Source organism: Marmota marmota, unplaced genomic scaffold (assembly GCF_001458135.2).
Source record: "Marmota marmota marmota unplaced genomic scaffold, marMar, whole genome shotgun sequence".
In the NCBI taxonomy this organism is placed as follows: Eukaryota; Metazoa; Chordata; class Mammalia; order Rodentia; family Sciuridae; genus Marmota; species Marmota marmota.
Window position 1 is genome coordinate 29832117 of NW_026000026.1, and position 16199 is coordinate 29848315.

Below are 16199 nucleotides of genomic sequence, written 5' to 3' on the forward strand. Positions count from 1 at the left end.
TCCCAGGGCTGTCCCAACTTGGACCCAGGAGTGACCCTCCAACCACCTCAAATAGATGCTCTAACCAGAGAATGTCTGCCCCCTGTGCTAAAGGATTAGAAGGCTTATTTCCCCCTGGAGATCTGGTTTAGATTTCTCTAAGGAGGAATCTTTCAAACTGGAATGTTGGCCCTCTCTCTCCTCCCCATTTGGAAGGGGCCTTTTTCTATCTGGGAGAAGGACTTAGACCCTGGGGTGATGATGGTATTGAGGAGCTGGAGTAAGGCTGGATGAGGATCTTGGTCCTTTACTTGGGTGCCCAGGTGTCCACAGTTTTCCTCTCGAGCAGGGAGGCGCCAGGGAGGAGGGAGGTCTGGTATCTGGTGTTATTTTGGAAAAAGGTTGGACTGGAAATGGAGAGCCTTCTAACTGTTCCCCTCCTGAATCATTCTGGGTGGCTCTTCTCTTAGCTGTAAAGTGGGTTTCACTGGGAACTTTTCCCTGAAGTCTTGTGGTTTTCAGAGGATGCTGAGCCCTTTCTTGTCCTGTTCTTGAGGTTGGGAGGATTCCCTTGGAGGAAGAAGAGGAGGCAGTGTTCAGGCCCTGTCTAAAGAAATCCCTGCCCCTCTAAGGGCCTATTGTTGTTGCCATTAGGACACGCCACCTTTGAGCTGGGAGCTACCTGGATCCATGGCTCCCAGGGGAATCCTGTCTATCATCTAGCAGAAGCCAATGGCCTCTTGGAAGAGACAACTGATGGGGAGCGCAGCGTGGGCCGCATCAGCCTCTACTCCAAGAATGGGGTGGCCTGCTACCTTACCAACCGTGGGCGCAGGATCCCCAAGGACGTGGTTGAGGAATTCAGCGATTTATACAACGAGGTGAGGGTTGGTCAGGCAACAGGGTGTGGGGAGGGTAGAAGGAGTTGGGAGACCTGCTGGGATCTTCTATGATCCTGGTTGTGTGTCTTTGCACACTGTGGGCCCTACCTTTGGAAAGGAAGGACAGTTTGAGAATAAAAAGCAAATAATGAGTGGAGAGGTACTAGGCAAGTCATAATTGATGCACATGATTAAATATTTCTTCAAAATGGCCTTGAACATCTTTTGTTAGTGTTATTAGTAGATACTTGGGTGGCAGAGTTTTCTATGATTGTTTTTGGATACTCTTAAAATTTTATTTTCTAATTATTCACAGTACATAGCAGTAGAACTGATTTTTATATATTGATTTTAACTTCCTTGCTGAATTATTATTTTGATTCTAATAATATCTAGTTACATTATGGAATACAAATTGGTATATCTACTAATATACTAATTTGTATTCCATAATGTAACTATTAATATACTAGTTTATATTCTATGAATATTTCTGAACTTTAGGAACTACATGAAAATGAGAATTTTGTCTTTTTTCTTTCTAATCCTTAGGGCAGAGTTGTCTAGTAGAACACTTTCACAGTGATGGATATATTTTAAATCTGCACTATCCAATAGGGTAGTCACTAGCCACATGTGGCTTTTGAGCACTTGAAATGAAGCTGGTATAACTGAGAAGCTAAATATTTAATTTTAAGTTGCTATAGGTGTCTAGTGATTACTGTATTGGGTGCACAGCTTCAGAATATTTTTCTTACCATATTGCACTGGTTAATATCACAGTCTAATATTAGAGGTAGCAATGGCATACATCCTTGAATTATTCAGGTTTTTTAAAAATTGTTAATGTTCTTAGTATCTTTCAGTGGTGCTGTGAACTGCACTGAACAGGCAAGGTAATGTATAGACTTTGTTTTCTGATAGCCTGTCATTTGTAATGTAATGACCCTTTTTAGTCCATCCAGGACAGCAAATGGGCCAGCAAGCACCTTTTGTGCATTTTCTAATCTCTTGCTTTGGAAGTCCCTGCTGTGTGGAGGACAGGGACACAAAGTATTTTCTCTGTAGGCACTGGCAGTATATTTTCTGTATAGTTCCTTGGTATTATGTGTTTTCACTCACTGCAGAGAGGTTGAATTATTAACGATCAGATAAGGACTAGTATTCTTCAAGGTAGACCTTCCTGGTCTACACCCTGATTCCCAGGCTCTTGGAGTGCTTCAAGCATGGATGCTTCTTGAAAATGACTTTCAGGACCATGACCTCCCCCGACCTACCACTGCCCCAGCACTGGGGTTCAAGCCCAGAGACTAGCACATGCTAGGCATATGCTTTACCACTGAGCTGCACTCCCAAACCTTGCTCTTTTAAATGTCCTTAAAAGTAGATCATCAGCTGGGTGTGGTAGTCCTGGGGATTACGGGGATTGTACACCTATAATTTCAGCAGCTTGGGAGGCTGAGGCAGGAGGACTGCAAGTTTGAAGCCAGCCCCATCAATTTAGCAAGACCTTAAGAAACTTAGTGAGATCTTGTCTCAGAATAAAAAAATAAAAAGGGCCAGGGATGTGGCTCAGTGGTAAAGTGCCTCTGGGTTCAATAATCAGTACCAAAAAAAAAAAAAAAAAAGTAGATCATCATCAACTTGTGCTGGTCCATTTGATTTTTGAAAGTCAAGGGTATGAGTTATGGAAAATAGGGTAGATAAAGTAGGTTATCAGTTTATCAATCTGGGTCATGATGCTTTGGGTCTGAAGGTTGAAGTATAACCATGAGGTTAGGATTTCCTTGATGATGATCTTGATTCAAATATCAGTTATAATATTTATTAGCTATGTAATTTTTTTTTGGGGGGGGTTACTGGGGATTGAACCCAGGGGCACTTAACCACTGAGCTACATCCCCAGCCCTTTTTTGTATTTTATTTAGAAACAGGTTCTCACTGAGTTGCTTAGGGCCTAACAAAGTTGCTGAGGCTGGCTTTGAACTCGAGATCCTCCTGCTTCAACCTCCTGAGCCGCTGGGATTACAGGTGTGTGCCACTGGGCCTGGCCTAGCTATGTAATCTTGAGCAAGTTATTGAACCTCTCAGATCTTTACTTTCCTTATTTGTAAAAAGGACATGGTTGTACCTACTTCTTAATGTTGTAAGGATTAAATGAGATCCCAGTGAAAAGTGCTTAATAAGAATTGAGGTAGCTGGGCGTGGTGGCACATGCCTGCAATTCCAGTAGCTTGGGAGGCTAAGGCAGGAGGATCTCAAGTTCAAAGCCAGCCTCAGCAACTTAGTGAGGCCCTAAACAACTTAGTGAGAACCTGTCACACACAAAAAAAAAAAAAAAAAGCCAGGGATATCGTACAATGGTTAAGTGTCCCTGGGTTCAATTCCTGTATCCCTCCAAAAAAAGGTGGGGCTAGTATTAGCTACCTTTGACCTGTCCCATTTCCTGGAATCACATCAGGAAGCCATTATTTAACTTAGGGGAGGAGACTGTACCTACATGACAAACTCATGTTCAAGTTAAGGCTGTCCTCAGCAGTGGTGGACACAAAGACAGGCAGCATTCCTTACTCCTCAGTTGGGTTTTGGCCTCTAGTCAGTCAACATGAGCTAAGGATGGGCTACCATGTTGCTAATCACTCAAGGAAAAACCCCAGGGAGGGTGAGGTAGTTGAGAGCCTGACGCTTTGGCAGTGGTCTGGTGTGAGGAATTTGCTGAGGACTCCATGAAGAATTTGCTGAGGACTCCAGTTAAGGCCAAACACTCAGTATCTTGTGACTGCAGAGAGGACAAACGAATAATTTAACTCATTTTCTTTTGTATAATTTATTCTTACAAGACATGTTTAATTCATGTTTCTATCTCTTGTGGAGGCCTTTCCCTTGAGTGGAATGGTGGGGGTGGAGAGTGGTGATCTCAGTAGGCTTTGCCACCTCCCTTGACTCTGTGGCTCCAGGGCCTGTCCCAGGGCTGGGGTGCAGGGCAGACATTGTTCTCCCAGATGTGTGCTGACACTGAATCTGAACTCACTCTAGGAAAGGAAGCACACCCCTAGTCAGCTCAGCTGCAGATGTGCAGCCCAGGAGCCCACATTTGCCGGTGTCCTGGGAATGACAGCAGTGGGTGGGGGATCTTGCTGTCTTCCTGCTGACAGATTTTTTAGATTAAGTCTTAGTCCTTGATGTCCCAGCCCCACCCTGTCTTTTCAGAGTCATCTCTTGAACTTTCTCTCTCCTTGTTGCTCCCTTTGGCAAGATTAATCCACATTAAGGTTTCTGAATGCATCTCCATCTCTCCCCACCTGTCTCCCTGCCCGCCTCTGGCTGTGCTCTTCCCGCTGCCTGAAACACTTTGCTTTTCTTTCCCAATGCCATCCTGACTATCTCTCAGCTATTTAGGGGCTGGTAGATCTCATAACACCTGGGTTCTTTTCTATCACAGCATGTCCCATAAATACAGCTGTCATGGAATATCTCTATAATTTGAGTGGTCATGGGCTGGGACCCTTTCTCTCTTGCTCACCATTACAACCTGTGTCTGGCATGAAGCCTAATAAATGTGTGTTGAGTGAATGTTGGGGCCTGCCCCAGGGATGGCTTAGCTTCTTTAGGGAGGCCTGCCTAGAGTTTTGTGGAGGTTATATACCAAGCAGGCAGGGAATGAGTAGAAGGACTCTGTTCAGGGGACTGATTATCACTATTGCTGAGATGTGGGTTGGAATTCTTGCTGAAATGTGCCCACAAAATAATTTCCATTCCTTGGTGTGCTGGGGCTTCCTTGAGATGCCCTTCTGTGTTCAACCCTTCCCTCTGCATTGCCTCTTTTTTTACATGCATCTGAGACCCTAATGAAGGGCGTGCTTTATGTGGATCCAGGAAGGTGCTGTTGCCACCCTTTCTCCTTTCACAAGGCAAAAGAGGCATCTCTGAGTGATCAGATCTCAGGGACCCTCTGCTCCTCTCCCTGCAACACTGGCCAGTCGACAGCTTTAGGCTGCTTTCTTGGGAAAGGGCAGAACAGAAATGCTTGGGCAGGAGGACAGGGAAAGGGTTGTGCATTTGATTCTTGGAAAAGGTGGGTGTACGTAGACCTGTGTTCCTTCGTGGGATGTGGAGCCCTACAGACCTATACAGAGCCTCTGAGGGGGTGGTTTCTTTTCCCCCAGACTGTATAGGTGCCAAATGTTTCAATTCTAAGCGAAGGCCCAGCAACAACCTTGGAATCCATGCCACCTCTCTGAGGTGAGGAGGCTGGCTGCCTAGGGCAGCCTGCCATTCCCAGTCTGCTTAGCAGGTGCTCCTTCATGCAGAGGTCAAGGGCTCAGCACATCCGGGAACCACCTGGTAGCTGTCACTTTCAAATTGGGCTCCTTTCATTTGAGGGTGGAGGTGCAATGAGGGAGTGTGAGTTTCCTGGGGTCTCTCTGGCAGGTCTATAACTTGACCCAGGAATTCTTCCGGCATGGTAAACCAGTCAACGCTGAGAGTCAAAACAGCGTGGGGGTGTTCACCCGGGAGGAGGTGCGCAATCGCATCAGGGATGACCCTGACGACCCGGAGGCCACCAAGCGCCTGAAGCTTGCCATGATCCAGCAGTACCTGAAGGTATCTTTGCTTTTAAGTACAGCTGTCAGAGTGAAGAAGCCTGATTCTGGGGGAGTCTGGGTCTGAGGAGGGCTGTGCTGCTCAGAGTTCTTGTTCTTTGCCCAGCCTGGCTCTGGTGTCATTGGCTTCTCTCTGGGTCCTCCCACAGGTGGAGAGCTGTGAGAGCAGCTCACACAGCATAGACGAGGTGTCCCTGAGCGCCTTTGGGGAGTGGACGGAGATCCCCGGTGCCCACCACATCATTCCCTCAGGCTTCATGCGGGTTGTAGAGCTGCTGGCTGAGGGCATCCCCTCCCACGTCATCCAGTTGGGGAAACCGGTCCGTTGCATTCACTGGGACCAGGCCTCAGCCCGCCCTCGGGGCCCTGAGATTGAGCCCCGGGTTGAGGGCGACCATAATCATGACACCGGGGAGGTTGGTCAGAGTGGAGTGGGTCCCCAGGGGGGCAGATGGGATGAGGATGAGCAGTGGCCGGTGATGGTGGAGTGCGAGGACTGCGAGGTGATCCCAGCGGACCATGTGATCGTGACTGTGTCGCTGGGCGTGCTGAAGAGGCAGTACACCAGCTTCTTCCAGCCAGGCCTGCCGGCAGAGAAGGTGGCTGCCATTCACCGCCTGGGCATCGGCACCACCGACAAGATCTTCCTTGAATTCGAGGAGCCCTTCTGGGGCCCCGAGTGCAACAGCCTGCAGTTCGTGTGGGAGGACGAGGCAGAGAGCCGCACCCTCACCTACCCGCCGGAGCTCTGGTATCGCAAGATCTGCGGCTTCGATGTCCTCTACCCGCCTGAGCGCTATGGCCACGTGCTGAGTGGCTGGATCTGCGGGGAGGAGGCCCTCGTCATGGAGAAGTGCGACGATGAGGCGGTGGCTGAGATCTGCACGGAGATGCTGCGTCAGTTCACAGGTGTGCCCTCTGCCGCCCTTTCCACCTGAACCCTTTGTCAGCCAGCTTCCCCCAAGACCCTTGGCAGCTCTCCCCTCCCCAGACTGTGAAACCCAGATGGCTGTGGGCACCGGGAGCCACTGCAGGGCACCAGCTTGGCTCCTAAATTGCTGACACTCTCACTTCAGAGCATGAAACTCTCAATGGGTGCTGTGTTTTCTTCCCCTTCTAAGGACTGATGGCAAAAACACTGCCCATTCCTTTCCCATGGTCTTCCTAAGAGTTGGATTTGATTTTTATAATCTGATTGTTTTAGTAAAACATTTTCTACACATATTTCCAGGAGAACTTAACAGGGATCCCTGACATTAGAATGGGAAATATGATTATCTGTAATTTTTTTTTTTTTTTTTTGCAGTGCTCGGGATTGAACCCCAGCCTTGTGCTAGGCTAGTACTGTACCAACTGAGCTACATCCCCAGCTCCTATAGTTATTTTTAAGATAGGAAAACTAGGACCCTGAGAGATGGAATGTTTTGCTGGGGGGTCACCCAGAGGTGATGAGTGGGCCTCCCTCCCTCTCTCCTCTTCCACCCTCAGTGCTTTCTCCAGGCAGCCTGATATTCCTGGAGCCCTGGAGGTGGGGTGGAGTTGTTCATTCTGGAATGCCTTCTGTATGTATGCAGCTTTGTTTCTTATCCTTCCTCCTCTTGGCTCTTCTGACTCCCCAACAGGGAACTCCAACATTCCAAAACCTCGGCGAATCCTGCGCTCAGCCTGGGGCAGCAACCCCTACTTCCGAGGTTCTTATTCATACACACAGGTGGGCTCAAGCGGGGCAGATGTGGAGAAGCTGGCCAAGCCCCTGCCCTACACCGAGAGTTCTAAGACAGCGGTGAGTGGGGATGTGTTTGGTGAGAGGCCTGGGAGTGGGTGTGTGGGTATTTTGTGTGTGTCTGGTCCAGGTTGAGGAAGGGTATGAGGTAATGTTCACTAAGGTGTGCTAAAGTCAGGCAGCAGTGGAGTGGCACTTATAATGAAAGAGAAAACAAGACAGTGTGCGCTTAACATCTGGAAGAAAAAAAAATGGAATCAAATTGAAACTTTAAATGCTTTCTTGGGATGATAAAAACTGAGCCATTTCATTCTGTTAGTTAATATGGTAGCAGTTAGCCGTATTTGGTTTAAATTAACCAGAATTTAAATTAATAAATTAAAAATTTCGTTTCTTGGGTGCACATTTCAAATTTAATAGCCACATGTAGCAAGGGGCTATCCTATTGGATTATGCAGCTATAGAATTTTTCAGTGTCATAGAATGTTCTATTGGATAGCACGGATTCAATGGAAATATTTTCCCACCATGTTTTAGAAAATAAAATTAAGAACACGACCCACTCCAAAATTATGTCACCTGTACACTAAAAAAAAAAGGTAAATTTGAGAGAAATATATATTTTTGTTTCCACAAAGTGGATTTTTAGTTTTCCCAACTAAGTGTACATATAACAATAAATGTTAAAACCCCCACAGAATTAAATTTAAGACAATTCTTTGGAAAATTGGCGAAAGAAATTTCAGTCAACCAAGGTTTACACTGTGTCTGCCCTGCTGTGCTCAGAGGGAGAAAGGAAAGGGGTCTTCAGAGAGGTCCCTACCACTGCCATAGCTATCTTTGCAAAAAGTAAACCTCTTATCACCTGCCTCAGGACTAGTGCATGTAAAAAGGCAAAGTAAAACAAAAATAACTGTGGCTTAAACAAGACAACTTTACTTCCATTACACAAAAGGAAATCTGGAGGTAGGCGTCAGGACCTAGTATTATTAGTTACTGACTTTTATCTTCAGGGCCACCTTATGGTCCAAGAAGGGTGCAGAGGCTCTGGATCTTACATCTGCCTCTTAGTCTAGAAGAAGGAAAGGCAGATGGGCAAAAAAGGGAATCCCTTGGAGCTGAGACATGGATCTCTAAGCAACCATGCATTTGCATCTCATTGGCCAGCACTTTGCCATGTGACCACACCTTGATGATGGAGAGGCTGGGCCACATCATTTTTATTTGGGATGACATCTGGCCCAATTAAAAATTAGGGCTTTATAATTGAGGAGACAGAGGAGAAAGGGTGGATGTGGGAACAGGTGTCTGCTACAACATCCTTCCCGCCACCTTTTCTGTTTAACAACCTCTATGGATTCCTTGTTGGTGGGATTCAGCTTCATCTGGGAACTTATTAGGAAAGTACATTCTCAGTGCCCCCAAGAAATGATGGATTAAAAACTGCATTCGATCAGGCTCCACAGCTGATGCCTTGGCATTTGCAGTTTGAAAGGCACCAGAATAAAGTCCACACAAGCTTGGGATGCAAGAACTTGAACTTTGCCTGGACTTTACCAAGAGAGCCTGCTTTCTCCAGGTTGATTCCCGGATATACAAAAAATTGCACTTTCCCCCAGTGTGGAGCATTTTGCTCCCACTTTTACCTTTCTCTGAATGTTCTTTGCCTCTATTCATCCAGCATCTTCTGAGAACTGGCCCAAAGGTCCTCTCCTCTGGGAAACTCTGTGGGATCCACCAGGCCTCTTTTCTGAGCCGTTGGCACCTCATCCAAACACCTACCACATCATGTATGACCGTTGTTTAGTAATTGGGTTTCATGTCTGGCTTCCCCACCAGCATGGAAGCACCACAAAGCAGCAGCCTGCTCACCTTTTATCATCCAAGTGCCCAGAACAGTCCCTGGACCTTGATAGGGGCTCCATAAAGGTTTGTTAAATCACCACCTGACTTTATCAATTGCTTATGTTCTTCCAGGTTCTAAGTGCTTTAGATCCATGATTTCACTCAGTCCTTGTAACCACCCTCAGAAGTAGGAGATACAAACACATTGGGCCAGTGAGAAAATCAAGGCTCAGGGAGGTTAAACCCCTTGCCCTGTTTGCTACTAAGAGGCTCACAGAGCATTTGAGACTGCAGAGCCTGGACTTCTAATAGCCTCAGGTCAGAAAGAACCAAGGTCTGGATGTTTGGGGAAGAAAGAGGGGAAGGTGACCAGGTGGGATGTGTAGCTCCTCATCCTGTGGAAGCAGCAGAACCTGAATCTTAGATGTCTGCCCATTCTTCTGTGATTTGTGGTAGGGATGAGGGTTCTAGGGCATTCAAGAAGCTCTTTGGCCTCTGCTGCTCCTTCATCCTCACCTTCCCTTCCCCCTACCCAGCCCATGCAGGTGCTGTTCTCTGGTGAGGCCACTCACCGCAAGTACTACTCCACCACCCATGGTGCTCTGCTCTCTGGCCAGCGCGAGGCTGCTCGTCTCATCGAGATGTACCGAGACCTCTTCCAGCAGGGGACCTGAGGGCTATCCTCACTGCCTAGCGAGCATGTTCCTTAAAGAACAACTAACTCGTGACTGCCAGCCCCTGCCCCTTCCCCCCTTGTGCCCCTAACTTCCCCATCCTCTGTAGAATGGATTTTAATCTTTGGTAGAGCTAGATAATCTGGCTGGCCTCAGACCCAGCCCTGTAGCTGTTCCTTTTCTCCAGACCCGGTGGTGACCCTGTGGGGCCCGTTGATTTACCTCTGTGCTGGGATGCTGACTCCTGCACCTCCCCTTCTCCCTCCTTGTTATTGCAAGTGCCTTCGATACTTTGCATTTTGGGATAATAAAAGAGGCCACCCTTCCTGTGCTCCTCAGCTTCTCTCCTCAGTTCTCCTCAGCCTCTGCGTGTGTGTTTTTAATCACACCTCCTTTGAGGGGGGGTTGGTGGGGGGAACCATGGCCTGATGATGTCCCCAGAACGGTAGGTGCTTGCATTTACTGGAGGGGATGTCCCCCTTACCCTATTTGTGGCTAAACAGAGAGCTTCCTCAGGAATATAGGCCTCACCCTGCCCAGTGCTGGCTCCTTCAGGATGGGCCTAGGTCGGCTTCATGGCCCTTTGCCAGACTTCTTGGAGCTTAATTGGATAATGAACTGCATGGAGTGAGGTGAGTTCCATGTGAGGAGACCCCACTTGTGGCTCCCTGCCAGGCTCAGATGTGTTCATTGTTAATCTGTTGCTGGTCACAGGGTGGTGGATCTGGCCCTTACAGAGGTGTCTTTTGAGCCTCTGGGAATGTGGATAACATGACCATTTTTTTTTTTTCTTTTTTGGTGGCAGGGAGATATCCTGAGTGTGATCCATCTGCTGTGTTCCAAGGATCTGCCACTTATGGGAGGTGGGGATAGAATTTTCTTCTCTTTTTGCTGAGTGGAACATGTCCCTGCACTTATACTCCACCCACACACCTATAGGTGCTTCTTGTGCATATGTAGACATACAGCCTCCATCCATGTACCTATACATAACATGAACCTACATACACACATGCACATACCTGAGTTTATCCACGAGAAGTGTTTATAGAATTTTTGCCAAGGATCCATACCCATCTGCTGGCATAACTTAAAAATTTATATTTTTTTGAACAGAGGAATGTATTCATGTGATTCAAGCCCCAAAGCCCTTTGAATTGTATATTTTTTGAGGGTGGGGGGGTACTGGGGTTTGGACCCAGGGGTGCTTAATCACTGAGACACATCCCCAGTTCTTTTAATTTTTTATTTTGAAATGGGTCTTGCTAAGTTATCTAGGACCTTGCTAAGTTGGTGAGGTGGGCCTGAACTTGTGATCCTCCTGCCTCAGCCTCCTGAGCTGCTGGTATTGCAGGTATGTGTCACTGAGCCTGGTGAAACAACCCTTGTTATACCTGTCCAGAATCACCATTGCCCCTCCATATCCCCTTGCTATTATGTCAGGTGTTTCTCTTAGATATATCAATATTAAGATACTTTTCCTTCTTTTTATACAAAAGTGCCAAAGTATTCATCCTGTCCTGCATTCTGCTTTTTTAGATTAACAGTATACACTGGACATCTTTCCACAGTAGTACTTAAACAGACAGTGTAAATTTAGACATTACTTTGGTTAAAGCAGGTCTGTCTCCTTCCTAACTTCGTGCCTTGGAGGCACCTGTCCACCTCTCACCCTCCCCAGTTCCTGGTTTTTCCCACCAACTGCAGTGGGATGGACAGAAGTAAACCCATGGCATAAATATGGGGGAAGAAAGTAATACAGGTTCTCGGGGTCACAGGCATAGGAATTGTAAGGGACTCCATGAGGATGAGAAGGCAGGAAATGTTTCTTTGGTGACTCCATGTCAGGTATGGGTAAGAGGGAGGGAGAGAACATTCACTTGGTGCCAGTCACCCTCTGGCAGGGTGTCAGTCATAAATGATGGGCACATTGTCTCTTGATTTGTTATGGATGCCAACTTTGGCTGGAAGGGTGACTTATCCCTGAGGGTAAGTGAAGTCTCAGAGTGGTTAATAAGTGTGCCCATTGTCACTCAGGTAGGTAGTGATACTGAGACATACACTGAGATCTGCCTGACCCCACAGTCAGGCTCATTCTATTGTATCGTACTTGATGAAGAAAAGAGATTGAAGCCACCAAAGCAATCTGAAGCCATTGCCAGAGAGGGTGGACACGGGCACAGCCTCCCTAGGAGGCTGTGCGACTGATTCTACCAGGGCTGGTCTTGTGCTTGCTAGCATTTCCCCCCCTGATTTCCATCCAAGAGAAATCTGAGTGCAGATGCCCACAAAAGATGTGTACCAAAATTTTCATAGAAATGAAGTTTACAATAACTAGAAATTGGACTCATCCCAGCTGTCCACCCATAGAAAAAAATGGATGAACTGTAGTGCATTCACACAATGGAATATTACTTAGCAATAGAATAAAATAAATGACTATTTGCAACAATGTGGATTATCTCAAAGACATGGTTCATTGTTGAATGGAAAAATCCAGATACAAGGCTATGTCCTGGATGATTTCTTTTATATAAAGTTTAAGAACCTGCAAAATGAAGCTATGGCATTAGCAGCGAGGAGATGGGCATAGTTAACAGGAGTTCATGCATTGGTAAAAATGCAAGTCACATACTGAATATTTATGCATATTTTTGTATTGTGTGACTTAATTTAAAAGATTAAAGTAGGGTCTAAAGACTTCCTCCCCATTCTCCCAACCCACCCAACCCAAAATGTGCTGTGTTTGTCTAGCTAATTTCTTTCTTGGCAGAGACAAAGCATTCTAAGATCCGATAAAGGGAGGAGGGACCTACTTAGGCCCATTGGCTACTCAATGATAAGGGTTGACCTGGAATTCATATAGAATGTCCCTGTTTATTTGATCCATTATTCTGTGTGTCCCCTCATCTTCTCAGTGCCTACAGATGTTCAAGAGAGGTGGGGAGTGTTTCATAACAGAGGAAATCGAGGTTCCCAGAAGGACTTGTGTGCGGCTGAGCAAGTCCACACAGTTTAGAGAGGATGTGATCTTGTGGGAGTGGGAACAATCCTGGGAGGAAGCCAGCGGGGACCCTTGTGACACACAGGAGGGGTCAGGTTGGAGGAGGGGTGGCCCTGGAGAGTCTGCCAAAGCAACCAGCCCTCCAATGTGCTGTTCCACCTCAAATAATTGCATAATGTAGGTAGCGTTTATGATTTACAGCTCGAAAAGCAGATTCCAGGCAGATGAACAAAGAGGAGCAAGAACCCTTCAGCAGCGTGGAGCAGCTAGACACCTGGAACCCAGGATGCATTCCATGTGGTGACTAAGTTCCTGAAGCAGATGTGGACAACCAAACATTGATGGACAACCAAAGGGATCTATCAAATGTGGCATGCTCAGGCCATCACTCTTGCCAGCATTGCCATATAGTTCCCATTGCCTGAAAGGTCACCTGGAGAGAAGTTCTTTCCTGCACTGGATTCTATGTGGACTTGGTTGGTTTCTTGTGCTTTGGGTATCAGGGAATCCATAGTCACAGCATTCAGTTGTGGCTTTGGAAGCCTCAGAAATGTGCCCTCAGAAGGCTTGGGGCACTATGTCTTCCTGACTTTGCTGCTATATGACAATGAGTTATCTTCTACTTTATGGGAACTGCCTGCAGTCTGCCCCTCCCACAAGTATAGCACTGGAACACCTCTGGTTTGAGCCACTGTTAGTCAGCTTTCTGTTGCTGGGACAAAATACCTGAGGTAATTAACTTAAGAGGAAGAAAGGTTTATTTTGGCTCAGAGTTGTAGAGATTTTGGTTCATTGGTCCCCTTGCTTTTGGCTGTGGTGGCACAGTACATTATGGTGGGAGCATATGTTGGAAGACATTTGCCTCATGGTAGCCTGGAAACACAGAGAGACAGGAAGGGATTGGGGTCCCAATACCCTAATGACCTAACTTCCTTCCATTGGCCCCACCATTTAAAGGTTCCACCACATCCCAGTAGTGTCATAGGCTGGTGACCAAGCCTTCAAAGCATGAGCCTTTGGGGACATTGGAGATTTATTCTAAGGCAGTCACCTTGCAGGACCAAGTAGAATGGGCTCAAGTGTAACCCTGAGGTGCAGAGTGAGGTAAGGGGAGCTGCTGGCTCAATTCTTGAGATTTGCCTGTCTAATTAATGGTCTTCCAAACTTAATGGTAGATACGAGAGACTGGGTTTTCTTATAATGACTGGCTGGGCTGTTTGTTGAGTCTACTCCTGGCTTGTATAGGGAATCAAACCATCAACACATGAGAAGAGTGGTTGCCCTGCTAAGGTGACCAGGACATCTAACTTCATATTATGTATTTAATATAAGAAAGGAAGGACTTGGTCACTTCCCTGTTTGGATACAAAAGCCATTCTCACTTTCCATGATTCTAGAGGTGGTTGGTTGACATTGAGTTTGCAGGAATGTTCAAAACCTAGACCTCAGGAATGGAAAGTGTTGGGCATATTTTATTTCCGTAAACTCAGTATTTGTACAATTTAATCTATTGGATGGGGTGTTCCCCTCTACATTTCACTATAGATTCAACCTCTTTTTTTTTGTCTTAGATATGCTACTGTCCCCATTACCATACCTGGAGAACGTGAGGTCACACAGTCATCTCTCCATCCCCAGCTCAAGGCCATGTGGTCACTTTATGTCTTTCTCGTTTGTGAGTGGCTTCAGTGTACTTTATGGCACCCTGGACTATTGGTTCTTCCTTTGCTTAAATTAGTTTGGTTTAGGTTTCCTTCACTTATGATCAGTCCTGACTAATTCAAATTGGTTCCAGAACTGGGGTTTTACATTTGATCTACCATTTCCCTTGGTCTGTCTCCAGTACCTTCAACTCTTTTGACCCTTGTTCTATTAAAGCCAGTTAACCTAAGCCTTGGATCAAGCCACAGCTATTCCTGGGCCACTGAAGGGGCTTCTGGAGAAAAAACACAGAGCCACACCTGCTGGCCAAAGCAAAGCAAAAGGAAGCAAATGAAACAAAACATCATGGCACTGCCTACAGGATCTTCTGTGGATGTGATGTGTCCAAATCAGAACTCTTTATTCTGCTGCTTCCCAGATTTCAGCTGCCTCTGGTCTTCTTCACTTGAGAACCATTTGTGGAACCACCATGTGGCTCTTTGCAAACACCTTGAGTCATTGTTGACTCATCCTGTTTTTCTTTCATACCACATCTGATTGTTAGATTTACCATCATTGAATCTTGTTCTTTCATACCACATCTGATGGTTAGATTTACCATCACTGAATCTTGTTGGCTATCCTTACAAAACATCCTGAATCTGCTCTTCCGACTGCTTGCATGTGTGCTCTAGATAGCTATAGTAGCCTCTTATGTGATGTCCCTTCTTCCACATCTACCCTGTTAGCCTGTGTGAGCCTTTTAAAATACCAGTTCAGCCTTGTTGTCTCCCTGGTTTCCACCAACATCCATCACACCAGGACGAAGTGATCTCCAACACCCTACCTATGTGATCTATCCCCTGCCTCTCACCTCCTGCCCCTCTCCTTCCATTGGCCCTAGCTGTTCTCCTTGTCTGGAATTTTTCCCTTCGGAAATTTGCAAGGCTTCTTCCTCTCTGTCTTCAGATCTCTACTCAGACGTCACTTCTCTGGGAAGCCTGCCCTGAGCATCCTGTTTTCACAGCCTCCCCCTTCTCTGTCCTCTCCCCATGACTGTTTCCTTTTCCCTGATGTTATTTTTTTTGTGTGTGTATGTGTTTACCTATTCATTGGCTTATCCCTCTTCTCACTATAATATAAAATTTCATGTTACCCATTATAAGTAAGTTTGTTTCATGTTCACTGCTGCCTATGAAGTATGTCCAAAATAGTGCCTGGCATAATAGTAGGCTATCAATAAATATTTGCAAAATGAGTGAACAAGGAACTGAAAATACCAAGCTAAAATGGTGCCACCACAGAGACCCACCTTCAGTGCTGGTGACAGTCCTGGCTTTCCCTTGTCAGCGCTCTCCTCTCAAGCTGCTCATACTCCCCTCTCCCCACAACTTCACCCTTATCACTGTCACCAGGCAGTGTGGCCTCCTGCTTCATAGACAAAGTAGACCCCTTAGAGGTCATGTCCTCACCCAGTCAACAAGTTCTCCAGCTTCACACCTGTCCTGCGGGACCTCCCTCCTGACACAATGGGAGATGAGGCTCTGCCTCTTAAGACCAGGGTGACCCTTCACCTGTGCATTCCTTGTTCCAAATATAGAGGCCTTGCTTCTTCCACCTCACTCTCCCCATCTCTCCACTCCATCCTTCCCATCCGTATTTCTGCATGTCTGTCCCCCTGCCCTCCCTTTCTTTGCCTCTCTGGATAGTTAAGCTTCACAGCAGCATTTTCTACATTTGCTTTTTCTGCATTCTCACTGTCCTCACCCTAGCAGTTGTTGGGAGGGATTCTCATATTTCACAGAGAGACACAAAAAAAGGCCAGACTGACCCCCCCCCCCCTTTCTC

The 16199-nt window shown here is 46.6% G+C and overlaps 1 protein-coding gene and 1 long non-coding RNA gene across 9 annotated transcripts in view; both read left to right on the forward strand.

Annotated features, from left to right (window-relative positions):
- The window catches only part of Smox (spermine oxidase), a 37737-nt gene extending 27680 nt beyond the window's left edge, over nt 1-10057 (forward strand). For 5 of the 8 annotated variants that reach the window (XM_015482621.2, XM_048811271.1, XM_048811265.1 and 2 more), the window contains 6 exons: nt 634-860; nt 5292-5465; nt 5614-6373; nt 7087-7247; nt 9027-9116; nt 9569-10057. In XM_015482621.2, coding sequence (XP_015338107.1) covers nt 634-860; nt 5292-5465; nt 5614-6373; nt 7087-7247; nt 9027-9116; nt 9569-9706 — 1550 coding nt within the window. In that variant the 3' untranslated portion in view covers nt 9707-10057. The other 3 variants (XM_048811268.1, XM_048811270.1, XM_048811269.1) reach the window with 3 other exon arrangements.
- A 949-nt stretch (nt 10058-11006) lies between these two features.
- Nucleotides 11007-13482, forward strand: LOC125619040. The gene is made up of 2 exons (XR_007350511.1): nt 11007-11060; nt 12912-13482. It is a non-coding gene; the product is annotated as an uncharacterized LOC125619040 (long non-coding RNA).
- Nucleotides 13483-16199: the final 2717 nt, after the last annotated feature.